The sequence below is a fragment of the Vipera ursinii genome, assembly GCF_947247035.1.
Source record: "Vipera ursinii genome assembly, chromosome: 1".
NCBI classification, from domain to species: Eukaryota; Metazoa; Chordata; class Lepidosauria; order Squamata; family Viperidae; genus Vipera; species Vipera ursinii.
Genome location: NC_139512.1, coordinates 176,140,068 through 176,164,610, shown reverse-complemented (window position 1 = coordinate 176,164,610; position 24,543 = coordinate 176,140,068). Strand labels below are relative to the sequence as shown.

At 42.9% G+C, this 24,543-nt stretch overlaps 3 protein-coding genes across 4 annotated transcripts in view; 1 reads left to right on the top strand and 2 right to left on the bottom strand.

Moving 5' to 3' along the window:
* Positions 1–1,254, bottom strand: part of CYP20A1 (cytochrome P450 family 20 subfamily A member 1) — a 42,582-nt gene extending 41,328 nt beyond the window's left edge. The window contains exon 1 of the mRNA XM_083371299.1: positions 1,109–1,254. Coding sequence (XP_083227425.1) covers positions 1,109–1,180 — 72 coding nt within the window. The 5' untranslated portion in view covers positions 1,181–1,254. The remainder of the gene's footprint in view (positions 1–1,108) is intronic.
* Positions 1,255–1,372: 118 nt separating this feature from the next.
* On the top strand, positions 1,373–24,055 carry LOC310645519 (alpha-aspartyl dipeptidase-like). Its single transcript, XM_083371312.1, has 9 exons — positions 1,373–1,628; positions 2,180–2,268; positions 3,963–4,037; positions 6,159–6,238; positions 9,971–10,144; positions 11,315–11,374; positions 13,023–13,105; positions 17,233–17,304; positions 22,349–24,055. The coding sequence occupies exons 1-9, from the start codon at positions 1,528–1,530 to the stop codon at positions 22,404–22,406; spliced, it is 792 nt and encodes a 263-aa protein (XP_083227438.1). The 5' UTR covers positions 1,373–1,527; the 3' UTR covers positions 22,407–24,055.
* The window catches only part of NBEAL1 (neurobeachin like 1), a gene marked incomplete at its 3' end in the record, with an annotated part of 109,227 nt that continues 104,182 nt past the window's right edge, over positions 19,499–24,543 (bottom strand). For both annotated transcript variants that reach the window (XM_083371268.1, XM_083371269.1), the window contains one exon: positions 19,499–24,191. In XM_083371268.1, coding sequence (XP_083227394.1) covers positions 24,090–24,191 — 102 coding nt within the window. The remainder of the gene's footprint in view (positions 24,192–24,543) is intronic.

The following is a 24,543-nucleotide window of genomic DNA, read 5'->3' as shown; positions in this document are numbered from 1 at the left end:
GGTGTGTGAGACCCACCTACACCAGTTCTGCTCTTTGGATTAGTGTTCTGGTAAATTAAACATAAACACTCCTTGGAAGTTATAGAGCTTGACTCTTGATTTAATGGAAACATTTTGGCAACAATATGGAAGTAGTCCATGGTTACTTTCTTCCAGAATGCCACTATTCCTAGTGGTCTCCCATTGAAATATTAACCCCATCCTATCCTGTCCATTATTTCTTCAGAGTTGGCTAAATGCTGCCACCTGCTGTCCACACTGAATACAGACTGAACTCCTTTTCTCTGATTTGCTTTTTTCCTCCACAGTTGAGGTGGGCTGATGGGACTGAATAAATCAACCCACCCACCAAGGGCTTCTCTGCTTTATCTGATTAACTTTCCATTTCGTTTGTCTGCATCCGTTGCACTTTTCTCGGATTTTTCGTGAGTCGAAGAGAGCAAGATGGGTGTTGCTGGGAAAACTTTGGAAATCCTCTTCCCGTGCTTTCAGAAATATATTAAATAGCCGGGGGGGGGAAGACACAGAATGGGACACTCTTTAAGTGGGGAAGCAAGGTGGGTGGTCTCTGGAAAACCCAAAATAGATAGGCGCTCGGGGGGGTGGGGGAGGGAGGAATCAGAAAATGGTTTCTGTCCCATCTTCGGCCGTCAGAGTAAAACTGCAAGGAACAAAGGAGGAGCTTTATTAAACCGCTGCCGCAAAACCATGGAGGGTGGGCGACCTCTTCGTCCCAAGAAACTCCACGGAACTGCTCCTTCCAGACCAGGGGTCTTCAAACTTGGGCCCTTTTATGACTTGTGGACTTCAACTCCCAGAATTCCTCAGCCAGCATGGCTGGCTGAGGAATTCTGGGAGTTGAAGTCCACAAGTCATAAAAGGACCAAGTTTGAAGATCCCTATTCCAGACAGTCCCAGACACGAATTGGACGTTGCAAAGCGACAGTCCCGGCTCACTTGTCTGCGAGGAAGCCCCAACTCCTTACTTCCGAGTAAAGTTGCCTAGGGTTGCCCTGCAAACGAGGACGTGGCAGCGAAAGTGCCCTTTGGTTTGCTTTACCCACCCACACCCACCCACCCACCCCTGGCTCACACCCCGCTTATTTACCGGGCAGAGGTAAAGCACGGCTCCCACCAGGATCAACAGGAAGGTGACGGCGAAAATGACAAAGTCCAGCATGATGGTCGCCGTCGCGCCCCCCCTCCCTCCCTCCGAAAGTAAACCCGTCCGCGCCGCTCTGCAGCGCCAAGGCAGAGCGGAGGGAGGGACAGAAAGAGGCGGAGCTCCCGACGAGGGAGGCGGAAGCAATCGAGTCTTTAGCGGCGCGAGCGGGCGGGGACCGGACTCCGCGACTGGCGCTAACCCGCCTTCGGCTCTTCTCCTGGCCAGCCTCTCCTCCCTCCGCCGATTGGCAAGCCAGACACAACCTCTCCCGACGGAGCCTCCTGGCCGCCTCCTCTCTTCCAGCGCCAGGTGGCTTTCCCACGGCTTCCTGGAAAGAGGCACCGTCGCGCCTTCGGAGCAAGATGGAAAATCGCCGGCGGCTGCTGCTGATTTCCAACTCCACCCTCTACGGCGGAGGCTACCTAGACCACTGCCAGGAACAGATCAAGACCTTCCTGGGGGCGTAAGTTTACGTGAGAGGTAGCGCCCGGGGACTAGCCCTTGGGTCGCTTTGCCTCCCCCAAACTGTTCCTTGACTTCTCCTTTTAACTTGCTGGTTGCACATGCTGTGCCAGAACGGGAATCGAGCTCCCTGTGGTTACCGTTGCTGTAAAAATGAAGCTCTGCAATCAGAAAACTGGCTGAACGTTGGATAATGTTTATAATAGGATTGGTGTGTAAATATAAATAAGAAGCAGCTTGCTCTCAAAAAAAGTGTTTCTGGAGAACTGATTATGGGAAAAGAACGTTTCGATAAATCTGTAGGGTTCTTGTGTGGAAGAAGGTAAATGGATTGCTTTTTTCGGTCTGTTATTTTAAAGTAATCTGCCTGCCTTAATAGGCGTTCCATCAGTGATCAAACTGGCTGCTTAGCTGGATTCTTGCTTAAAAATGCTAGGTAAACATCAGAATGATGGGGAAGGGGACTTTCGTATTGTTTTACCTTTTAAGGTAAAATGAGATAGTGCCCAATCCCAAACTTTTGCTTGTTTATCATAAAATTGATTCTCCTAGGCAGGTGAGGAAAATTCTGTTTGTCCCCTATGCTCTTCATGACCAAACTGCATATGCCACACTGGCAAGGGAGAAGCTGGAAAGTTTAGGTAAGTCAGACCTGTCCTTGATTCACGTAGAAGATGGGTGGGTAACCTTTTTGCTCCAAGGCACTAAATTGGAAGCTATTCAGTATTTTTATATTGATTTTATGTGTGTGTGTGTGTGTTATAATTATACTATATACTATACTATGATATATACTATATACCAGACATGTCAAACACAAGGCCCGGGGGCCGGATCTGGCCCACGAAGTGGTTTCATGCGGCCCGCGAAGCCATCCTGGAAACAGTGAGGGAACGGCCCCCACTGCCTTGGCCCTGGCCCAGAGACCCTCCTTCTGCCAGAGACCCTCAGATCTGTCCCACTCCTGCCCAGGCCCCTATAGGCACCCTTGATGCCAACGATGTAGAGCTGGCCATGCCCACCCAGTAGGCCATACGCACTCTGGCCACGCCCACCCAGTAGGCCACGCCCACCCTGGCCATACCCACCCGGCCCCTTGAGGGCAACTGCAATGCTGATGCGGCCCTCAATGAAATTGAGTTTGACACCCCTGCTATATACTATATAATATAATATAATATGATATAATATACTAATATATATAATATGACTTTCCTTTCCTCTTCCTCTTTGGCAACAAACATGATTTTTACCTATGCCCAGAGGTACGCTTAAGCCATATAGTGTGACTTGTGACATGCCCAATAATTCTATTTACTTTGTAAACCCAAACAAAAGCTAAGACAAAAATGCTTAGCTGCTGGCAAGCCATGGCCAGTGAACTAGGTTCTTCTCAGTAGATAAGTGCAAACTTTATCTGCTTGTCTTTTTTACTTAACTGACTTACAGGCTGCTTGAAAAACACTTGAGGAGGAGCTGCAGAGAAACAGCTGCTCCTGAAAACATTTAGGGCAGGGGTGTCAAACTCGCAATGTCACATGATGTGTTGCAACATATCATGACTTTTTTTTCATTGCAGGCAATGGTGTGGGCGCGGTTTTGCCATGACGCATCCAGCCCGCGGGCCGGCATTTTTAACATCCCTGATTTAGGGTATTCTCTTCCCTTGAAGAAAAAGGCCCTCTTGCTGTTCAGAACTGTGGTTTCTTTGTCACAGTCAGCAGAATTCTCCTTGACAAGGCCTTTTTTTCTTCTTCAGAACTCTTGTACTGTTTTCATTATACAGTGGATATAAAAGTCTACACATTCCTGCTAAAATGCCAGGTTTCTGAGATGTGAAAAAAAATCAGACCACAATAAATCATTTAATTGAATTATACAACTGATATATTATATTAAAGATGGGGAAAAAATCTGAAGTGATTTATCATGGTCTGGTGTTTTTTTACATCTCAAAAACCTGTCATTTTAACAGGAATGTGTATTTATATCCACTGTAACTTAGCCAGAGCACCATCCTGAATACTACCCAGGGCTTGATCTAATTGAGTTGATGATGGAGGCTAAGGGGGATAGCAAGGATGTTCTACATGGTCATAGCAACAACACTCCAGGCTATTGAGTATCCTTTCTTCAACTTCCTGTTTTCTGCACAGGTATGAAACTTGCTCCAAAGACTACTATTTCCTGATTGATCTTTTGATAATGACTTCATTATAGTATTTTAGTTCTTATCCAGGACTGTCTCTAACCTAGGAACCTCTTGATTTTACATTCTGTTACAGTGCACATTGTAGCTTCTTGATTTATATGTAGCTTCTTGTTTCCTTCTCAGGTTACGGACTAGACAGTATCCATGAATCAAACGATCCAAGAGAAGCTGTAAGAAAAGCTGAGGCAATATTCATTGGTAAATATTAACCTCTTGAAAGTATTTGTACAGAGACTGCCTTCTTGATAAGGACGGACTAAGATACAAAAAGGCAAAGATAGTAGGGTAGTAAAGAGACCCCTGACCTCTACTTCTGCTTCTTAAGTGTTACGGCAGAAACATGGACTTTTCCAGAATTCTGCAGAGTCCTGAATATTAGTTTTTAATATATGTGTATGTTTTATTTATTTATTTTATTTTAATCCCATTTATATCCCGCCCTTCTCCGAAGACTCAGGGCGGCTTACAGTCTAAGCACAAACCAATGTGCTTGCAAGAGAGTTATGCTTTAACAATTAAAACAACTAAAAATTATACTTAGATTGTAGCCTTACATTTGAAGAAGTGTGTTACACTGACCCTGGTCTATTTAGCATAGTTGAGTCTACATCAGGAAAAAGGAACTTATTTTGACTATAGACCCCCTGATTCTGTACATATATCAACGATATAATGCTGGAGGTGGGCAGAATCAACTCATATATGATCCTTCTCTCACACTGCTAACATTTACACTCTGGACTCTCCATGCAGTAAAATTGTTTTGTTTCCATTTCAGAAATGATCAGGAATAAAATTATAGATACCACAGTTAAAATTTTAAGTACAGATAGCCCTTGATTTATGACCATTGGGACCAGAATTTTGCTCGATAAGTGACGTAGTGATTGAGTCATCAGATGACTGAACCCAACTTTATGACCATTTTTACTACGGCTATTAAGTGAATCACTGCAGTCTTTAAAACAACTCACATGGTCATTAAGTGAATCACATCTTCCTTAAGAGAATCTGGCTTCCCCAACTGACTTCTTATTGAAAGCTAGCTGGGAAGATTGCATATCGCAATCACGTGACCACAAGACACGGCAATCATTGTAAATATGAGCTAGTTGCCAAGCATCTAAATTGCAATCATATAATCACAGGTACTGCAATTGTCATAAAGAGAATGTCAAGGTTCCAATCAATAAGACCAAATAAATCAGAAAGTTCCTCAAAGAACATGTTTATTGGATACATAATATCGGCCCGTTCAAAAGTGAAACCAGATCTAAACCTTCCCCCCCCAAGAATCAAAGTAATACAATGTAACAATTCCCACCCCTCTAATCATGCTGCCCAATAGAACCCCTTGGCGGGCTTTTCTAACTCAATGATCTTCCTCCATCCCTCCAGTATGAGAATGACCTTGGTTCCCATGAGAGTTGCTCATGTTTAGCCTACCAGAAATACCTTCTCCCTCCTTCCCTTCTTGTGGCAACCCAAAATGAAAAAAATGGCTGCAGCCAGGTTCGTTGCAGAGTTGACAGACTGTTAGTCATTTTTTTCTAAGGCTGTTGTAATTTTGAATGGTCATAAATGGAGGACTCCCTGTATCTCTGATGTAGCCAGTGTAACTTCCTTGAACCCCAGTTGCTTGTTTCAGTTGATTTGGTACAGTGGGGTAATAGGGATATTATAAAATGATTCCACTTTCCCCAGGATCAGGTTCTTAAATGGCCCTTGTGGGCATTTAGAAGAAGACTCTAATTCAGTGGATTCAGATTTCATGCCTAAATTAAAAACCTCCAGAGATGGAGCACCCACATCTCTGGAGGCAAGCTGCTCCATTGATTAATTGTTCTCACTGACAGGAAATTTCTCCTTAATTCTAGTTTGGATCTCTCCTTGATTAGTTTCCATCCATTGCTTCTTGTCCTGCCCTCAGGCGCTTTGGAGAATAGCTTGACTCCCTCTTCTTTGTAGCAGCCCCTGAAATATTGGAAGACTGCTGTCATCACTAGTTCTTCTCTTTGTTACACTAGATATACCCATTTCCCACAACCTTTCATTATACCCTTTAACCTCCAGTCCCCCAATCATATTTTTTTCTCTTCTCTGCACACTTTATAGAGTCTCAACATCTTTTTTGTATTGCAGTGATCAAAATACCAAGTATTATTTCTCCTGCTAGGATATAATCCTCTACATATTTATCTGAAAATATATGTCCCCTTAATTTAGTGGAATTTATTTCCGTGTAGCTTAGGATGCACAGTATGTGGACCCAAATAACAAGAAATAAACTTGATCAAACGGTACTTTCTCTTTCTGTAGGTGGTGGCAATACTTTCCGCCTTTTGAAAATTCTTTATGACAATGATTTGATACGTCCAATCAGGAAACGAGTTCTTGAGGTAGTATAAACCAGCAGTTAAGCAATTTTGAAATAAACTTCTGGTACTTGCTCACAAATGTAGCTGTATTGAAGAGATGCTGTGTTAAGCTCTCTTGGGAATCCCTTTTGCGTCCCTTATTCTTTGTAAGTATTTTTCTGAATTAAGCATCAAGAGGTGATTATTTCAAGCATTCCTCCACTTGCCAGGGGATGTTCAAGATGGCTTATCCAAGTTGTATGCTAACAAGACTCTGCTAATTTAGAATCAGTGCTTATTACCTGGAAATCACCGCCCTGAGTCCTTCGGGAGAAGGGCGGTATACAAATAAAATTAATAATAATAATAATAATAATAATAATAATAATAATAATAATAATAATAATAATAATAATAATAATAATAATAATAATAATTTTGCTAGGCCAAGAAGCCTGAGCAACACTGGGTATTACATTGAAATAAGGGTGTAGAACCAAATAGGGAAGGACCAATCTACGCAGCTGCTGTCCTTCAGAGTCTCATAAGCATGGAATACAGAGCTGCTGTTCCAATCTGGTGACTCCTCATAGTCTCTGATGCTTTGTAATGGTTGGAACCCTAAAGGTCTTGCAAAATCCAGATTTGTATGGTAGAAGCAGGGCATCACTTCTGTAGTTTTTATAATTTGCTATCTTGAGAGCCAGGCCGCCACTTTAGATATTCACTACCCAGATAGAACATTTGTCTTTTGATAGCTCTGCAAAGAAAATGATCTGCAAAATGCTAATGAGTATGTGGTAGAGCTTTTCTAAAACCAACATGAAGTAGGAGAGTGGAGTCCTGCTCTTTTCTCCAACAGTGTAGAATTGAACCTTGTAATAACATCATGCATTAGATTGAGCGCAGGTATAGCACAGCACAGTCAGCATTAGGACATCCACCAGACATTTAAAGGCAGATCAACTCTTAAAACATAATTTTAACAGTATAAAAAGCCAAGATCGTATACAAGAAACTTTCTTTTCATAAGAAAGCTCCCACCACAAAGAACCACAGAAATTTAGAACGGTTTTGGCACGTCTGTGAAATTTTAACAATTTGGAGAGAGGATTCAGTAACGTTGGGAGCCATCTTTTGAGTCAGCTCTGCTGGATCATAATAAAAAGGTCTACAATTGTTTATTGAAATCTTCTCCCCCGTAGCCTGTACTGAAAAACGTGGGAAGCAAAGGGAGGCTTTAATTGTATTTTGGATTATTAAATAGTAAATATGCATCTACTTTTTCTGAAGAAGAAATCTGGTGCTTTTTAATGACACTCCAGGGTTTCTTTCCATTCTTAGGACATTTCCATTGCCCCTCAGACAATTCCTGTGGCAACTGTTTGTCATCCAGATAGGCTCACCAGATCTGGGCTGCAAAGACTAGATGGCTACAGAGAGATACAAAAGACTCTTTGCTAATGTATAGGGGTCACTTGCACTGATGTAGCCCATGTGTGTCATACCTAGGCCAAAAGGGGTTAGGCAAAGATGCAAAGAATTAAAGCGGTCCTATCAAACTGGCTTCCTACCATTATAACAATATTGTATCCTTTATGATAACTTTGTTTCACCTTTCAAAACGGAGCATATTTTAGGGGAAAGGAATTGCATACACTGTGTATATTTATTTACACTGGGTATATTTATTTCTGCATGATTTTCTAGCTTGCATAATTTCTGTCCCTCAAGCCTTAGACTCAACAGAACGAGCCACTGAAGCTGTAGCCTTGCTTGCCACTCTGGGAGTGGTCTTTCTAAGGTTTAGGATTGTACAACTTTTGTGGACTTGATGGCCAGTCAGTGTTTATATGGAATCTTGTGGATCAGTCTCCAAAAGTAACCTGAGTCTAGCCTCCCCTGGAAAGGACAAGCTGGAGTTTTAAAGGATAAAATAGATACGCTAAGTATCCAAAGGCAGGAAAAAAATCAAAATTACAGCTGGATTCATTCCCTAAATATTTCCCTAAATATTCTGGATGATTCTCAGTGTCCTCCTTTGAATTATAAAAAGCAACATTCCTTGACCCTTTCTACCATCAGATTCTGAAGCAGAGAAAGACTTAATTTATATGTTGTGCTAAGCTATAGTTTTTTTTAACAAACCACAACTGTGTTGGCATTCTGTTCTTCAGCATATTCAGTCACCTGAGAAGCAATAGAAATGGTTTCTCAATGCAGGCAAAGCTGGAAAGGCCACCAGCTCTGTCCACAATGGCTTCTCTTGTAAGACAGAATTAGAAGTCTGCTTAAACGTCAGAATGGTCCTTCCTTCCTTCCTTCCTTCCTTCCTTCCTTCCTTCCTTCCTTCCTTCCTTCCTTCCTTCCTTCCTTCCTTCCTCTTCAATTGTTGCTACAGGTCATTAAGTCCCAAGCCACCAGCACTACAATTAGCTATATCCTGGACAATTCTTGATATTTAAATATCCTGGTTGATCACATTTTAAGACAAAAGAAGTAGTCCAAGAATATCCAGACATAGGGCAATCCTTGTAAAGTTTTATGTTCCATCCACATCCTCTGGAATCAGATTTCGTACTCAAATGTCTGTCTTAGGTTTGCCATAACATATGATAGGATCTGTCTGCAGGCAATGGAGTTCAGGTAGCAACCTGAATTGTAACTTCAGAATAAAATGGAGTAGAAATCATACAACTTTGCCAGTAGTTGCTGTCCTAGACTTTAATGAAATTACAATATATATTTTTATTCTTTAGTATTTTTACTCCTTGGGTGTAAACATGATTTAAGTTCAATAAAGCTTCAGGTCTTACATTCCTGCTTTGTATATATAGGTTGGTCAGCTTAACTATAATTGTCACATTTCAGATTTGCATATCTCCCTTTGCATTATAAATGTTTTTAATATACAGGTAGTCCTCAACTTACAGCCACAATTGAGCCCAACACTTCGGTTAAGTGAGACATTTATTAAGTGAGTTTTGCCCCATTTTACAATCTTTCTTGCCACCATTGTTAAGTGAATCACCGCAGTTGTTAAGTTAGTAACCTGGTTAAGTGAATCGGGCTTCCTTATTGACTTTGCTTGTCAGAAGGTCACAAAAGGGGATCATGTGACCTCGAGGCCCTGTAACTGTCATAAATACAAGTCAGTTGCTAAGCGGCTGAATTTTGATCATGTGACCATGGGGATGCTGCAATGGTTGTAAGTGTGAAAAATGATCATAAGTCACTTTTTTTAGTATTGTTGCAACTTTGAATGGTCACTAAACAAACTGTTGTAAGTCAAGGACTACCTATAGAGTTGACAGTTTCCTTGAGATTTTAAGATTTTAATATGGTGAAAAAAGAAATTTGCAATCAGAGTGCACTTCCTATGATTAGCTTTTCAGATTAAGAAAAAACTGAACTTTGATTTTCATGCCAGTATGTTAAAATGGAAAAATCTATGTTCTGTATCTACCAGGTACAGGAAATTGTAGTTACCTTCTCTACTGTCCTCTTACCTCCCTCCCTAATATCTACTCAATATTTCAGTATTTCTAGTAGGATGCTGGGTAGTATTGTGTTTTAATGCCATGCATCTGGAGAGCACTGTTTTGTGAAAGTCATCTGTACTTGTAATGATTCGCACACAAAGTGTTGGCGCTCAATTTAAGAGAGAGGTAGAACTGTGTAGTTCTATTCAAGTCATCTTTATATTTTTGAATTCTAGTCAATTATTATAAGCACTAAAGGTTGCTCTAATATTGTATTCCATGTTTTTTACAGGATGGCATCCCATACATTGGATCCAGTGCAGGAACCAACGTAGCAACTATCAGCATCAACACAACTAATGATATGCCCATTGTGTATCCACCTTCTTTGACAGCTCTCCAATTGGTTCCTTTCAACATCAATCCACATTACCTGGACCCAGATGTTAATAGCACTCATATGGGGGTAAATATCCAGTCTCTTGACAGCTTTCTAGCAGTTATTAGCAGTGCTTAGCAAAGCATGATGGAACTCTATTATCCCCATGTTCTTTGGATGGGCACAAGAACATTAATATTATTGTTGAAGCCAAGATCTTCGAATAAGGCATTAATGATTGAATCCAGAGATTACATCAAATAGCAGAATTTTGGTTTACAGTCATTAGGAAACGGAACCGAGAAACACAGTGGGAAGTCCTGTATAAATACTGTTTGGTATCTAAATTAACAAACCAAATTACAACTGCCATGGTAGCTGAATAGACACAGTATACTAAGTTGTAACACATTTTGTCTAACTTTGACTGAGCCAGAGCGTAGCCAATTGTAGGAAACCTGGGGACATCAGCAGGGATAATTACCATGGACATGGGAGTGGGTATATGAAGGTACTTCATAGCATATTTCATGTGGAAGGAGAAATTGATGCTTAAAAAAGTCTAGGAAAACAAAAGTTTTAAACTATGGCTTCCCCTCCATTTTTTAAGTATACAAACCACAGTGTAGGTTTTAATTTAAAATTTTATATATATACATATACATATATGTTTTAAATGTTTGTTAAGTATTTAGATTACCTTGCTAGGCCCCAAACATGGGACAAATCTTATTTCCTGTTTCAGCCTAACCCAAGGCCATCCACAGGCAGTGGTCACAGTAGTGACAGCTCATATTTGTGTAAATTTTTTGGATTGCTAACAAAGAATTAAAGGGAGACTGATACGCATTTCAAACTTATTTGTTCTCATCAGTCAGCCATACCCTTCTGAGATTCGAACCTGGGCTGATTGCACATTAGGCAATTGTTTTAACCCCTAGGCCACATACATATATATGTGCATATACTTATACATATACATACAAACATACATACAAACATACATACATACATACATACATACATACATATACTAACTAAAGCTTAAAATGGAATCTGTAGATGGCATCTTAGTCATCCTGTTAGTACAAGGAGACAAAACTGCAAAACTGATTAGGAATTTTTGAGAGCCAAACTGGAGATCTTGTAAGTTTACAAATGGGATGACTTTTTATTTTACACCGTGCTCTTTATGCCACACTTGCTTTAGAGTTTGTGATCTCTTCCTAACATCTGAGTGCTGTACTATTATTCTAGGAAACTCGTGAAAAAAGGATTATGCAGTACCATGAAGAATTAAATACACCTCCAGTGTTAGTGAGTAATTCTTAGATTTTTTTCCTTCCCATCTTGATTCATATGGCGATTCTAAAGAATATGTCCTAAAGCCAGATGCACTTAAAAATGCTAAAATTGCTGATCCCTAAATTCTGCATTTGGGTAAACATTGACTCTGCTTATTGGTAATGTGCCACCAGAAATGTGAAGTGAATCATGAACTGATGGCAACATGTCTCTTCAGCTGCAACTCTGAATCCAGGTTCACAAGCCTTCCTCAATCTGCTATCCTGCAGATGTGTGGAATTTTATCTCTCAAAATTCAAATGCTACCAAAATAGAACTTGTCTACAACCCCTTCAAAACAGAACATAAATAAATAGAATATAGAACTCTGCCTTATGCTAACCCTTGAGACACGTGGCTTCATATTACATGCCAAATGTTAGCCTTCCATGAGCTACCTATTCCACCAAAGCCATAATTTATTTCTTCAGTATCTTTTATGAATCTAGCCATTCTGGTTTTCAAATAAGGGCTTTATGGCTCAACATGTTGTGAGGGGTCCTAGGTGCTCTCTGAGCTTGATTGTTTTCTTGCAGACTTTTCATTATCCAAACTAGGTATTCACAGTGCTAGATGCTACCTAGTTTGGGTAATAAAACATCTGCAAGAAAACAACCAAGCTCAGAGAGTATTAAGGACCACTTATTTCAACCCTGAGCTACAAATATTCTCCTTTGTCGGTATCAATAATTTGTGGCTGGGGAAGCAAGCTGCAGCTTAGCAGAATGGGTGAATTACCGTATTTTCCGGCGTATAAGATGACTGGGCATATAAGACGACCCCCTACTTTTCCTGTTAAATTATAGGGCTTGGGCTATACTCGCCGTATAAGACTACCCCTCTTCCAACTCACACCAAATAAAAATTTAAAAACATCAATTTGATTTTAATATGGTAATTTTAATTCAAATGCTTATGACATGCAGGTACTTAGTAGGAAAACTGTCACTTATAAACATAAGGCTGTTTGTCATCAAACATGTAAACATAAAACAGTGCAAGTGGATTAAACTTTTCCTAATTCACTCTAAAGCTGAAAGGAAGGGTAAGACAATAAACCCATGGGAGCTGCCATGCTGTTTGTTTTCTAAGCTGTCAACCAAACTGGAACTGATGATGATAGGAGGAAGATAACAAACAATAGAGAGCAAGTGCCGGGCAAGTCCCTGGTGAGTCAGCAACGCCCATCATAACTCCAAGCTATTTTTACAGGATGTGCTGGCGTGACAGTTTCCCTTTAAAAGCCTTCAAAATCCTCCTGTTAGTCATCTGCTATCATAAGTACAGCCTTGTAGAGTGTGTGCCAGTGATTCAAACTGAGATATACTACATTCCAAGTATCTGCTGTGCTACTGATCTTTAGCATTCCTTCCTGAGAAGAATTTAAAACATTCAGTTGACATAGTTAATCTGGTGTATTGAAAATCCAAGCAGACTTGATTCTGAGCAGATTCAACCTGTGTCATAATGTTCCCGATATGCGATACAAGTTAGTATTTGTTCACACTTGCTCAACCAGTGGTAGTCTCAGACTCGATTGACCCTACCTGTACTTTTCAAGATGAGTTTTCTGTTGCTCCCCTGTATTAAACAACACCCATTTTGGTCCCTCACCTTCAAGGGCTTACGTGAAGGATCGTTGCTGCTTGTGGAAGGAAACAAAGCTACCCTACAAGGGAAAACTGGGGCTCGGTTGTTTGTGAGGTAAAACCCTGTTCTATGCCTTTGCTTCAAATCCGGAGACTAAGCATCATCTGAAAAAAGGCAGTCCAACACATTTTGCTTATATTTGTAATCTGAAGACTGGCCCTATTTGCGAGTCTTGTTAGTTGAAACTCATATAGATTCTTTGGCACTTGTCTTTCTAAGGAGTAGCCATCTTAATGCTTTACCTTTTCAGACACAATAAGCTGAATTTTGTTCCTTGTTACCTCTGCCCAAAGGCACTCTACTTATGTTGTTAGTCCCTGCCATTGGTAGATGTTAATAAGAAGATTGTTCCCCTGCCTCCCCGCCCCATCCTTTTCACTGAACCATTTAGATCAATATTTCTTTCATTATTCTCTCTCCAGTCTTGCTTTCCATACAGTATTTCAGGAAGACCCAGAAACCTCTCAAGTGAAGTCATCACAAGACTTCAGTACAGTTGAGATATTTTCTTAAATCACCAGCAATATTCACGTGCCACTTAATTCTAACATGTGATACTGATTGTTGTTAGAGAATTCCCTTGTGATAGGAATGTACCGTATATACTTGAGTATAAGCCGAATTTTTCAGCCCACTTTTTGGGCTGAAAAATTCCACTTCGGCTTATACTCCAGTCAACAAAAAAACTTACCGAGGACTTGTGCGCGGCCGAGGCTTTGGTGCTTCCGGGATCGCACGCACCTCTCCCAAGCCACCGCCGTCCGGAGACCTGCCGAAGTTTGGGGAGGTTTGGGGAGGTGCGCGCGCACCTCCCCAAACCTCCCCAAACGTCGGCAGGTCTCCGGACCTCCGCGCCCTGCCTGCCTGCTTCTTTCCGCTGCGGAAAGAAGCAGGCAGGCAGGGCGCGGAGGTCCGGAGACCTGCCGACGTTTGGGGAGGTTTGGGGAGGCGCGCACTTGAGACATGCAGGCAAATCCTGGTAAAGGGCTTTTCCCCCCCACTGGATCCGCGCTCCGTAAGCCTCTGCCGGCGGCAGGGCGCGGATCCAGCCGGCGGCAGAGGCTTGTGGAGCACGGATCCAGCCTCCGCCGGCATGCAGGCAAATCCTGCTAAATGGCTTTTTCCCCCCCCACTGGATCCGCGCTCCGCAAGCCTCTGCCGGCGGCAGGGCGCGGATCCAGCCGGCGGCAGAGGCTTGTGGAGCATGGATCCAGCCTCCGCCGGCATGCAGGCAAATCCTGCTAAAGGGCTTTTCCCCCCCACTGGATCCGCGCTCCGCAAGCCTCTGCCGGCGGCAGGGCGCGGATCCAGCCGGCGGCAGAGGCTTGTGGAGCACGGATCCACCCTCCGCCGGCGGCAGAGACTTGCGGAGCGCGGATCCAGCCTCCGCCGGCGGCAGAGGCTTGCGGGGCGCGGATCCAGCCGGCGGCAGAGGCTTGTGGAGCGCAGATCCAGCCGGCGGCAGAGGCTTGCGGAGCGCGGATTCAGTGGGGGGGAAAAGCCCTTTAGCAGGATTTGCCTGCATGCCGGCGGAGGCTGGATCCGTGCTCCACAAACTTACCGAGGACTTGTGCGCGGCCGAGGCTTTGGTGCTTCCGGGATCGCACGCACCTCTCCCAAGCCACCGCCGTCCGGAGACCTGCCGAAGTTTGGGGAGGTTTGGGGAGGTGCGCGCGCACCTCCCCAAACCTCCCCAAACGTCGGCAGGTCTCCGGACCTCCGCGCCCTGCCTGCCTGCTTCTTTCCGCTGCGGAAAGAAGCAGGCAGGCAGGGCGCGGAGGTCCGGAGACCTGCCGACGTTTGGGGAGGTTTGGGGAGGCGCGCACTTGAGACATGCAGGCAAATCCTGGTAAAGGGCTTTTCCCCCCCACTGGATCCGCGCTCCGTAAGCCTCTGCCGGCGGCAGGGCGCGGATCCAGCCGGCGGCAGAGGCTTGTGGAGCACGGATCCAGCCTCCGCCGGCATGCAGGCAAATCCTGCTAAAGGGCTTTTCCCCCCCACTGGATCCGCGCTCCGCAAGCCTCTGCCGGCGGCAGGGCGCGGATCCAGCCGGCGGCAGAGGCTTGTGGAGCACGGATCCAGCCTCCGCCGGCATGCAGGCAAATCCTGGTAAAGGGCTTTTGCCCCCCACTGGATCCGCGCTCTGCAAGCCTCTGCCGGCGGCAGGGCGTGGATCCAGCCGGTGGCAGAGGCTTGTGGAGCACGGATCCAGCCTCCGCCGGCATGCAGGCAAATCCTGCTAAAGGGCTTTTCCCCCCCACTGGATCCGCGCTCCGCAAGCCTCTGCCGATGGCAGGGCGCGGATCCAGCCGGTGGCAGAGGCTTGTGGAGCACGGATCCAGTCTCCGCCGGCATGCAGGCAAATTCTGCTAAAGGGCTTTCCCCCCCCCACTGGATCCGCACTCCGCAAGCCTCTGCTGGCGGCAGGGCGCGGATCCAGCCGGCGGCAGAGGCTTGTGGAGCACGGATCCAGCCTCCGCCGGCATGCAGGCAAATCCTGGTAAAGGGCTTTCCCCCCCCACTGGATCCGCGCTCCGCAAGCCTCTGCCGGCGGCAGGGCGCGGATCCAGCCGGCGGCAGAGGCTTGTGGAGCACGGATCCACCCTCCGCCGGCGGCAGAGGCTTGCGGAGCGCGGATCCAGCCTCCGCCGGCGGCAGAGGCTTGCGGGGCGCGGATCCAGCCGGCGGCAGAGGCTTGTGGAGCGCAGATCCAGCCGGCGGCAGAGGCTTGTGGAGCACGGATCCAGCCTCCGCCGGCATGCAGGCAAATCCTGCTAAAGGGCTTTTCCCCCCCACTGGATCCGCGCTCTGCAAGCCTCTGCCGGCGGCAGGGCGCGGATCCAGCCGGCGGCAGAGGCTTGTGGAGCACGGATCCAGCCTCCGCCGGCGGCAGAGGCTTGCGGAGCGCGGATCCAGCCTCCGCTGGCGGCAGAGGCTTGCGGGGCGCGGATCCAGCCGGCGGCAGAGGCTTGTGGAGCGCGGCTCCAGCCTCCGCCGGCGGCAGAGGCTTGCGGAGCGCGGATCCAGCCGGCGGCAGAGGCTTGCGGAGCGCGGATCCAGCCTCCGCCGGTGGCAGAGGCTTGTGGAGCGCGGATCCAGCCTCCGCCGGCGGCAGAGGCTTGCGGAGCGCGGATCCAGCCGGCGGCAGAGGCTTGTGGAGCGCAGATCCAGCCGGCGGCAGAGGCTTGTGGAGCACGGATCCAGCCTCCGCCGGCATGCAGGCAAATCCTGCTAAAGGGCTTTTCCCCCCCCACTGGATCCGCGCTCCGCAAGCCTCTGCCGGCGGCAGGGCGCGGATCCAGCCGGCGGCAGAGGCTTGTGGAGCACGGATCCACCCTCCGCCGGCGGCAGAGGCTTGCGGAGCGCGGATCCAGCCTCCGCCGGCGGCAGAGGCTTGCGGGGCGCGGATCCAGCCGGCGGCAGAGGCTTGTGGAGCGCGGCTCCAGCCTCCGCCGGCGGCAGAGGCTTGCGGAGCGCGGATCCAGCCGGCGGCAGAGGCTTGCGGAGCGCGGATCCAGCCTCCGCCGGTGGCAGAGGCTTGTGGAGCGCGGATCCAGCCTCCGCCGGCGGCAGAGGCTTGCGGAGCGCGGATCCAGCCGGCGGCAGAGGCTTGTGGAGCACGGATCCAGCCTCCGCCGGCGGCAGAGGCTTGCGGAGCGCGGATCCAGCCGCCGGCGACAGAGGCTCGATCCGCCGTTCTGCAAGTCTCCGCCGCTGGTTAATACCCTGTATTCAGCTCTGGGAAGTGGGGGGAAGGGGGAGAGAGGGGGAGTTTGGGAGGAGGGGGAGGGGGAGCTCCACGGTGCAAAAATAAAGCCCTGCCGCTCTTCGCGTTGCTTGCCCGACTGGCTGTCACGGGACCGCACGGATCGCCTCGCTTTCCACCGGCAGCTGATTCCTTCGAGTTTGGTCTCGAGCGATTTTGCATTTTCTCCAGTGCTGAAAGCCACTCGGCGGATCCCAGCCTCGGCTTATACTTGAGTCAAGAACTTTTTCCAGTTTTGGGGGGTAAAATTAGGGGTCTCGGCTTATACTCGAGTCGGCTTATACTCAAGTATATACGGTATATGTACAAATGTAGAGGTTTAGTGTTCACTTCTGTGGTATACAACTAGTGTTGACTTCCAAAATTTCATTCTTAAACTTGTCAGTAATTATTCAAATGTTGTCTTTCTGTGCAGAGGAAGTGCCCCAACGGAACATGAGCATGGAACAGATTTCAGTTTCCTGTTAAATGAGAGCTTCAAGATAGTGTAATTATTTTTCCAAGAATCCTCTCCTGTGCAGAACTGTGCTCCCCAAAAAGGCTAGGGAAAAAATGCCATTTGTCAGAAGGGCAAACAGCTGGTGATGGGCTGTCTTTCCACAGCTTAATGGCAGTGTTTTTCAGCAGAAAAAAATGAGTTCTGGAAAATACTAATAAAGAATTCTTGGTAAATGAAAAGCTGCAATATTTTTCTTTTACTAAGCAAATATTTCTGAATGGGCAGGTTGCCCAATCAGAAGTTATAGTGTTAGTGAGCCCCAAGCATAGCTTAAGACATTAACAGACTGGATAAATGTCAAACTGGATAAATGGATTGGAGTGGACCTACTTTCAGTCTACATCTGAGGATCCGAGAGGGTTATTTGCCTAAAAAGCAGACATGTCAAACTTGTGACGTCACATGACGTCGCACAACATATCAGGACCGTTTTGCCATTGCTAGCAATGGGGTGGGCACGCCTTCCAGATGACACATCTGGCGCATGGGCCGGCAGTTCGAAACCCCTGGCCTAAAGCCACTTAATGTCTCACAGCTCAGTTTCTTGGCTATTGTAACTTCAAGAATCTTCAAGAGCTTAAATTCATATCTGAATTGCAGCAGTTTGTAGTAGCAATCCTGATAGATGAAGAAAAAAAATATGTTGTTGGTAGAGACTAAATTGTCTTCTTGTTGAACAGATTGCAAGGCAAGATTTTGGCATTGTTCAGAAGAATTCCTTTGCTAAGAACTGATAAAAGAAATTTCAGGTCCAAGATAAATGTCAATGGCTATCAAAAACAAAAACAAAATGCCAATGCAGTAGAATTGCATTTCGGTTACTATGTAATAGTAATGTGCAAATACCTTATGTTGCACTTGTGGAATTCCTTGGGAAATAAACACATAAATGGGAATGGCGCAAGGGAAAAGTACAGAATAAGTAGAACAATAAAAGCTAAATAAATAAAGGCTCTGGAAGAATCCCAGAAAATATATGTTGTGTGGTGACTAGTAAAGACCCATTACTTAAAGCCTTCTGATTTTCTTCTTACCAAAGTTATGGAATAAAAGTCCTTTTAAATCTGAGTTTTATGGGAATGTTGTATAAGGCTAATTCATCCTGTTTGAATCCTTTTTAGATAAATCTGGATTTATTCCACAATCAATGCATATGAAGCAATGCCAGTTAAGGAATTGGCAGTTGTGATTTCACATTGTTGGGTAATCAGTTTGTTAAATTTGTATGCCATCTGACTCTCAACAACTCTGGGTGGATTTTGCCCCTTTGTAAATGAAATAAACAGAATACTTTGCAAGGTTGCATAGTAATTGGGCTGTTGTTCCCCCCCCTCCCCCGAACACCAACTGCTGTTTTTTTTAATGAAATCCATGAGCTAGTGTTTAATGTTGTGCTTCATTTTTTGTCTAAATATAAAAGGCATCCTAACTTTTTGAAATCATTCACGGTAAATTCAACAAAATGCTGTTTCTGAAATGAACATTTCCTAAACATATCCAGCAAAGATTACAATGGTATGTTCACTGCAGATCTATTTTCCCTCCAGTGTCCTTGAGAGTTACCACAGTGTGAACTGTTGGCAAAGGACCATGACTTACAATTGATGTGCTGGCAGGGATCCACAAGCGTTGATACCTTGCAAAAACCCTGCTGTCTGCTATAATGCCCCTATTATTCCATGAAGGAGGAGGAGGAGAGGAGAGGAGAGATGATGACTTCCCAAACGTGTTCGATTGAAAACATCTGGCCCTTGCCACCTGCACAGTGATCTGGCTCCTCCCTCCCAATTGAAAACATTCCAGTTTGTTTTAAAAATAGATGATTATAGGATTAGAATGTGTTTTTGAAAGGCACAATTTCATTTCCTGCCTAAAATTAGTATTTTCTGTAAACTGCAGTGGTTTATTCTGAAGGAGTCCACGAAGCACAGTAAAAACATACAAATTAAGCTTCTTTTCAGGTAAGGGAAAGACTGCACCCACCCAGTCATACTCCACTCTCTCCTATGAACATGCCCAGAACTGCAACCATTTTAAAGAGAATGGGGGGGGGGCACTGGCTATAAAGTCCATATGGACATCTAAATTTCCAATTCCCCCTATGAGGCTGTATCTGGCTCGTGGCACTGTATTTTGGGAAATAGGAAACAACTCTATCATTCATTAGGAGACTGGTCATAGGTCAATTGTTAAAATTTAATTGGCTTCAAACCTTGTTATGTACAAAGCTAATTGGACAATCATTTTATGTACAAAGTATGCAAGCATTTTAAAAAGGTTTAAATTACAAATCTGTAAATCCTACAAAGTGCAATTCTGAAAACATTTCTCATCATGCTGTACAGAAACCAGTTCACTGTTAGCTAATATACATACATACAAGCTTAAAATTATTAAATGTTATCATTGGAACATTAATACAAATAGAATATTATTTAACCTTAAAAGCACCCAGAAATAAAGAAAAGATATTGCACAAAAGATTGATAAATAGGTCTTAACATTCCACGATGGCTAGGTGAAATTTAATTATATCAAAACACTTCCATCCAAAATTTGAAGGCATTTTTGGCATTTGAAGTCAAGATTGCACTATTTAGAATAATCAGCATTAGATTATCATTTGCCCTTATATACAGAAGGCTTCGTGTTCTTTTTACTTTTAAGTGTGATGTTTTAAGCACATGCAGAGGCACAGGTTAGGTGTAATGCTGAACTTCGTAAAAGAATATTTGTTTGGTGCCAGCACAATTTCCAAAGCCAGTTCTTAATTAATGGAGGAGAGTCTAAAACCCCTGCCTTTGCAAACCGCGGCATTTTCTTTCTCTCTTGTAGCATCAAATCAGGCAAACTTCACGCCTACTAATAAATGCATTTTTGATAGCAAAGTGGTGTTGCAAGCTTTAACAATGGAAATTGTTTCTCTACAATTCATGAAATTGTTTCTCTACAACACTGAAGAACTGCAGACATTTTCCTAAAGTGACTCATACCGCTTTAAGTTAGGCTTAGCAACCTGTGATGATGAATTTCACAAATACCATACAGATTTGCATAGCTATGCAGAAAGACATATCTAAACCGTTTGCCACTGGAATTACATGGAGCACTGAGAGGTGTTATCTGACAGATCTGAACCTAAGCACAGTTCTGGAAAAACTGAGCAACTACTAAGACTAGGTTGTTGTTGTTGTTGTTGTTTTTAAAAAGCCTGGTTTAAATGCTGAGAAATATTAACCTGATGCTTTGTGCAACAGGCACCTTCAATCAGTATCTTCCTTGGTCCTTGTTTACAATCTGAATTTCAGGAAACTCCCAGATAACCAACCAATTTTCCTTTCAGAGCAGCTTCATTACCTCCTTGATTTCAGTGAGATATATCATAATTCTGTTAGCCTGAGCCTAAAGCATTCAGCGTAGCCTTCAGAAATACAGCTGTTAAATAACTGAGTAAAGATGCTGAACAATTTTTTCCTTTTTTTGCAAAAGCCCAATCACAGAAGATAAGACAATATTTGTTCTCTGAGTAACGCAGAGAAAACAGTATCAAGCATGACAGCCTCACTTTCTGAAAAGCAACCCTCTGTGCAAAATTTTAAACAAAGCACAACTTTACATTCTTAATGTAGATCTTCCATGCCATCTTTTTCGCCTTACAGTGTTCCTAAACTTTTCTGATGTTCAAATGTATGACACACGGGTAAGAAAACATTAAAAGTGTTCAGAATTCATATACTAAGGGTTTTTTTTTATTCTAAAGACAGCCAAGGTAGCAAGCATACGTTCATACTAAACTAATTGTCAAAAACTATTCTTAGCCTTACACGAGAGAGCGCCCAGAAACTCTTTCAGGTCAAACTTTTGCATGTCTTAAATAAATAAATAATCATAGCGCATATAGAAAGGACGTTTGGATGTTTTTCGCTACCTGATTTCAGTAAAAGACCATTTTTAAAATGTTGTTACCCCCCTACCCTTTTTGGATATACCCTAACATTTCATTTTTTTAAAAAAATTATAAATTATCTCTAAGAAATCAAAACGTTCTGTAGGCTCTGGTAAATAGCTGAGAAATTTCTAGCAAGAGGCTTTTTGAAGCTCATGTAAGAGAGCTTTATATAGAAAATATCCATTATTTTCCTGGAATGGAGGTCTTTGAATTGGCTCACTTCAAATCTTTAAAAACATTTCAAAATATACACATAGCAAATATACAATTGCAAAACCATTTACCGTATATAATGCCCTAGAATATCCTTTACATGCAGTCCCATATTTAAGTATAGCATTTACATGCTTTTACAGAAATGGTTCAGTCTGCAACATTAATTAATAATTTCACTTTTAAAATTATCACAACCCAACTTCACAGCAAAAACATCAAACACTTTGTGATTATCTTTGGTATTGCTAACATTTTCTATTCCAACTTTCTCATACATCTTTTAACATATTTTGAAGTTCAGTCTTGTGTATCCTTTCTTTAGTCTCTTCTATCCAATCTATAAGATTGTTGAAAAAGCCAGGTCATCTTTCAGTAGAGCTCAACCACTGGTGACTTCATGGATACATCTAAATCACTTTCTTGGCAACAATACAGAAATAGCTTGAAGTTCCCTTCTTCTGGGCTGTGCTTTCAACTTTCTCACCTACCTCACAACTCCCACAAGCTCTTCCATCTATGTACTAAACAGTCCAGATTGCTTAACTTTAAGGTTAACCCAAAATCTGTGCTTTTTGCCCACAATTATTTTACACTCAATACTAAAATATAACATTTTTCCAGAACATTCTGTATATGTCTCCTTAAATTTTAGTCCCTTTAATTTCAATTAGTAGTCTTATCCAAGTAAAAGACTGAATCTTAGACTGCAGAAGGATATTTTAAAATGTGTGTCTCTAAGCAGAATAAAAGACAATACAGTCTTTGAAGAAATAATAAAAATAAATGAAATTTGTATAAGTGATAGTCTGCAAAATTTCAACCCAAAATTAAAGATTAACTTCATATTTTCTTGTGTTTCTCTTGTAGTTCATCAAGTTTTGAGCCTCAAAGGAATCAGGAGAAAGTTATAGATCCACCTCCATAAATTGTGTATATGACACTCTGGAATATTCATGTAATCTGCTCTTGATAAACCTGCAATTTTTCTTACAACAGTGAACACAAAATCATGAAAAGGTACTATAACAAAAAGATGCTCTTTGCTTGGGGAATCAGAACATTCTCACTCAAATTCTTTGCAACCAAGGCTAAAATTGCATCATTTTCCCATTACACAATTGCCTATATTTAACATCCAATTTCTTTAAAAAATAAACCCTCATTTAGGATTACAATTCACACTGTGCAAAATAAAACCTGGAGAAATATAGAAAAGATATATATTATATTTGTAGCATCTCTCATTTACATTTCCCAGCGTTGAAATAATTCTTACAGTTAAGAAATGTTATTATACCCTAACTCTGCAGATGAAGATTTCTTCCCATTACAAAAATGATTGCCATTAACAGCACAGCACCGGTAGCTTTCTCAGATGTGTGAGATGAAAGTCAGTCATGTACATATTATACACCGGACCTTAAAGAACCAAGCAAAGCTGGTGAGCTACCATCTTCTGACCAAAAGAACTATCTAGTCCTATTGATGGCATCTCCCACTCCCCACTACTGCAATGTAAAATCAGGCCCAGGAGAACTATCCCAATGTTTTTGTGCATGGAATATATTAATGTTTTAATGCTCAAATTTAATATTTAGCAGCAAAAAATGGTTTCAGTGACCATTTAATAATGCTGACTCAGATATTTTGAGGGATTAGATTTCTGTGCTAAATTCCACCAAATTGAGAACTCATCTGCTGGTCCTCTATTTTTTGTCATTTATGCTCATATATTAACCATTCAACATGCACTTTCAACCTATTCAACAGATCTAAATTCAGAAAGCTGACTTCTGAGTAGAGCAAGTTGCATTGCCAGTCATTCATTTCCCCCCTTAAATAGGTGAATTTAAATACATTTCATATTCACCATCCAAGAACTAAAAAGGCATTGGAAAATTTTTTTAAAAATAATTGTTTTGTTTGATTTACATAGTTAAATAATTTAGAAACATTGACCAAGATCCAGAAGACTCCTTTTGTCAAGGAGGGCTTAAAAACTAGATCTTTAGTTCTTTTTTGGCATGACAGCAACTACCTCTCCAGTGGCCACGGCCACTTTGAACACAAACTGTGAGTTCTATTATGCCAAAACAGCAGCAGGTTACATAAAGGAGGGTATAGAATGTTATAATGGATATCCCACATATTACTGATTTTGACATTCGTGTTCCACTGTTCCACTGTCAGTAATTACAGGCAAATTTAATGACTATCAAAATACTTTACATTGCCGATAGTCATTAAATTTACTCGTTTGTTGGCTTTTCATATGTCATTTAAATTTTCAACATTCAGTTTAAAACACACACATATATACACCCATACTTAACAATTATCTATCTATCTATCTATCTATCTATCTATCTATCTATCTATCTATCTATCTACCATCTATCTATCTGTATCATCTACCTAATTTATCTATCTTGCAATGTGTTAGCTTATTGCTTCTACTTAGCACAACAAAACAATAGATGCTGTATACTAATATGCATATGTGCCTGTGGAAATTGTGCTGTAGTTGCAACATAACTGAGAAAGTTGGGAGGTCTGACTGGAAGATTAAATAAAATGTATGAATCCCAAGAGATGATAGGAGCAGATATCACATGGAATCTTGAGTATTATATTCAGTTTCTCCAGATGAAATCTGACTGATCCGTTTGCTTGAACCCCACAATTTTCGGGAGAGTTGCCCAGCACGCATCTGTTTAAAGTAAGCCAGAGACACAAAAAGGAAGGGGAAAGTGGGATAAGGGGAATAAATTAAATAAAAACTTCAGATGATTCTACAGAAGCGCAGACAGCAAAAGATAGAGCACATATACACAACACAATGGCAATTTATTTCTAAAGTATTTCAGTGTTTGGACAATCCTAGGGAAAACAAATAAAGGGCACAAAGTGGAATTCTATCAAATACATTGTTAAAGGGTCACATTGTCAAGTGACTTTAAAGGGACATCTTTGAAAATGCCCTAAAAAAGCTTTGCAGGCTAAAAAAAACAACAGAATTTAGATATCAAGATTATGATGCCTTCTGTTGCTATTTGGTTTTA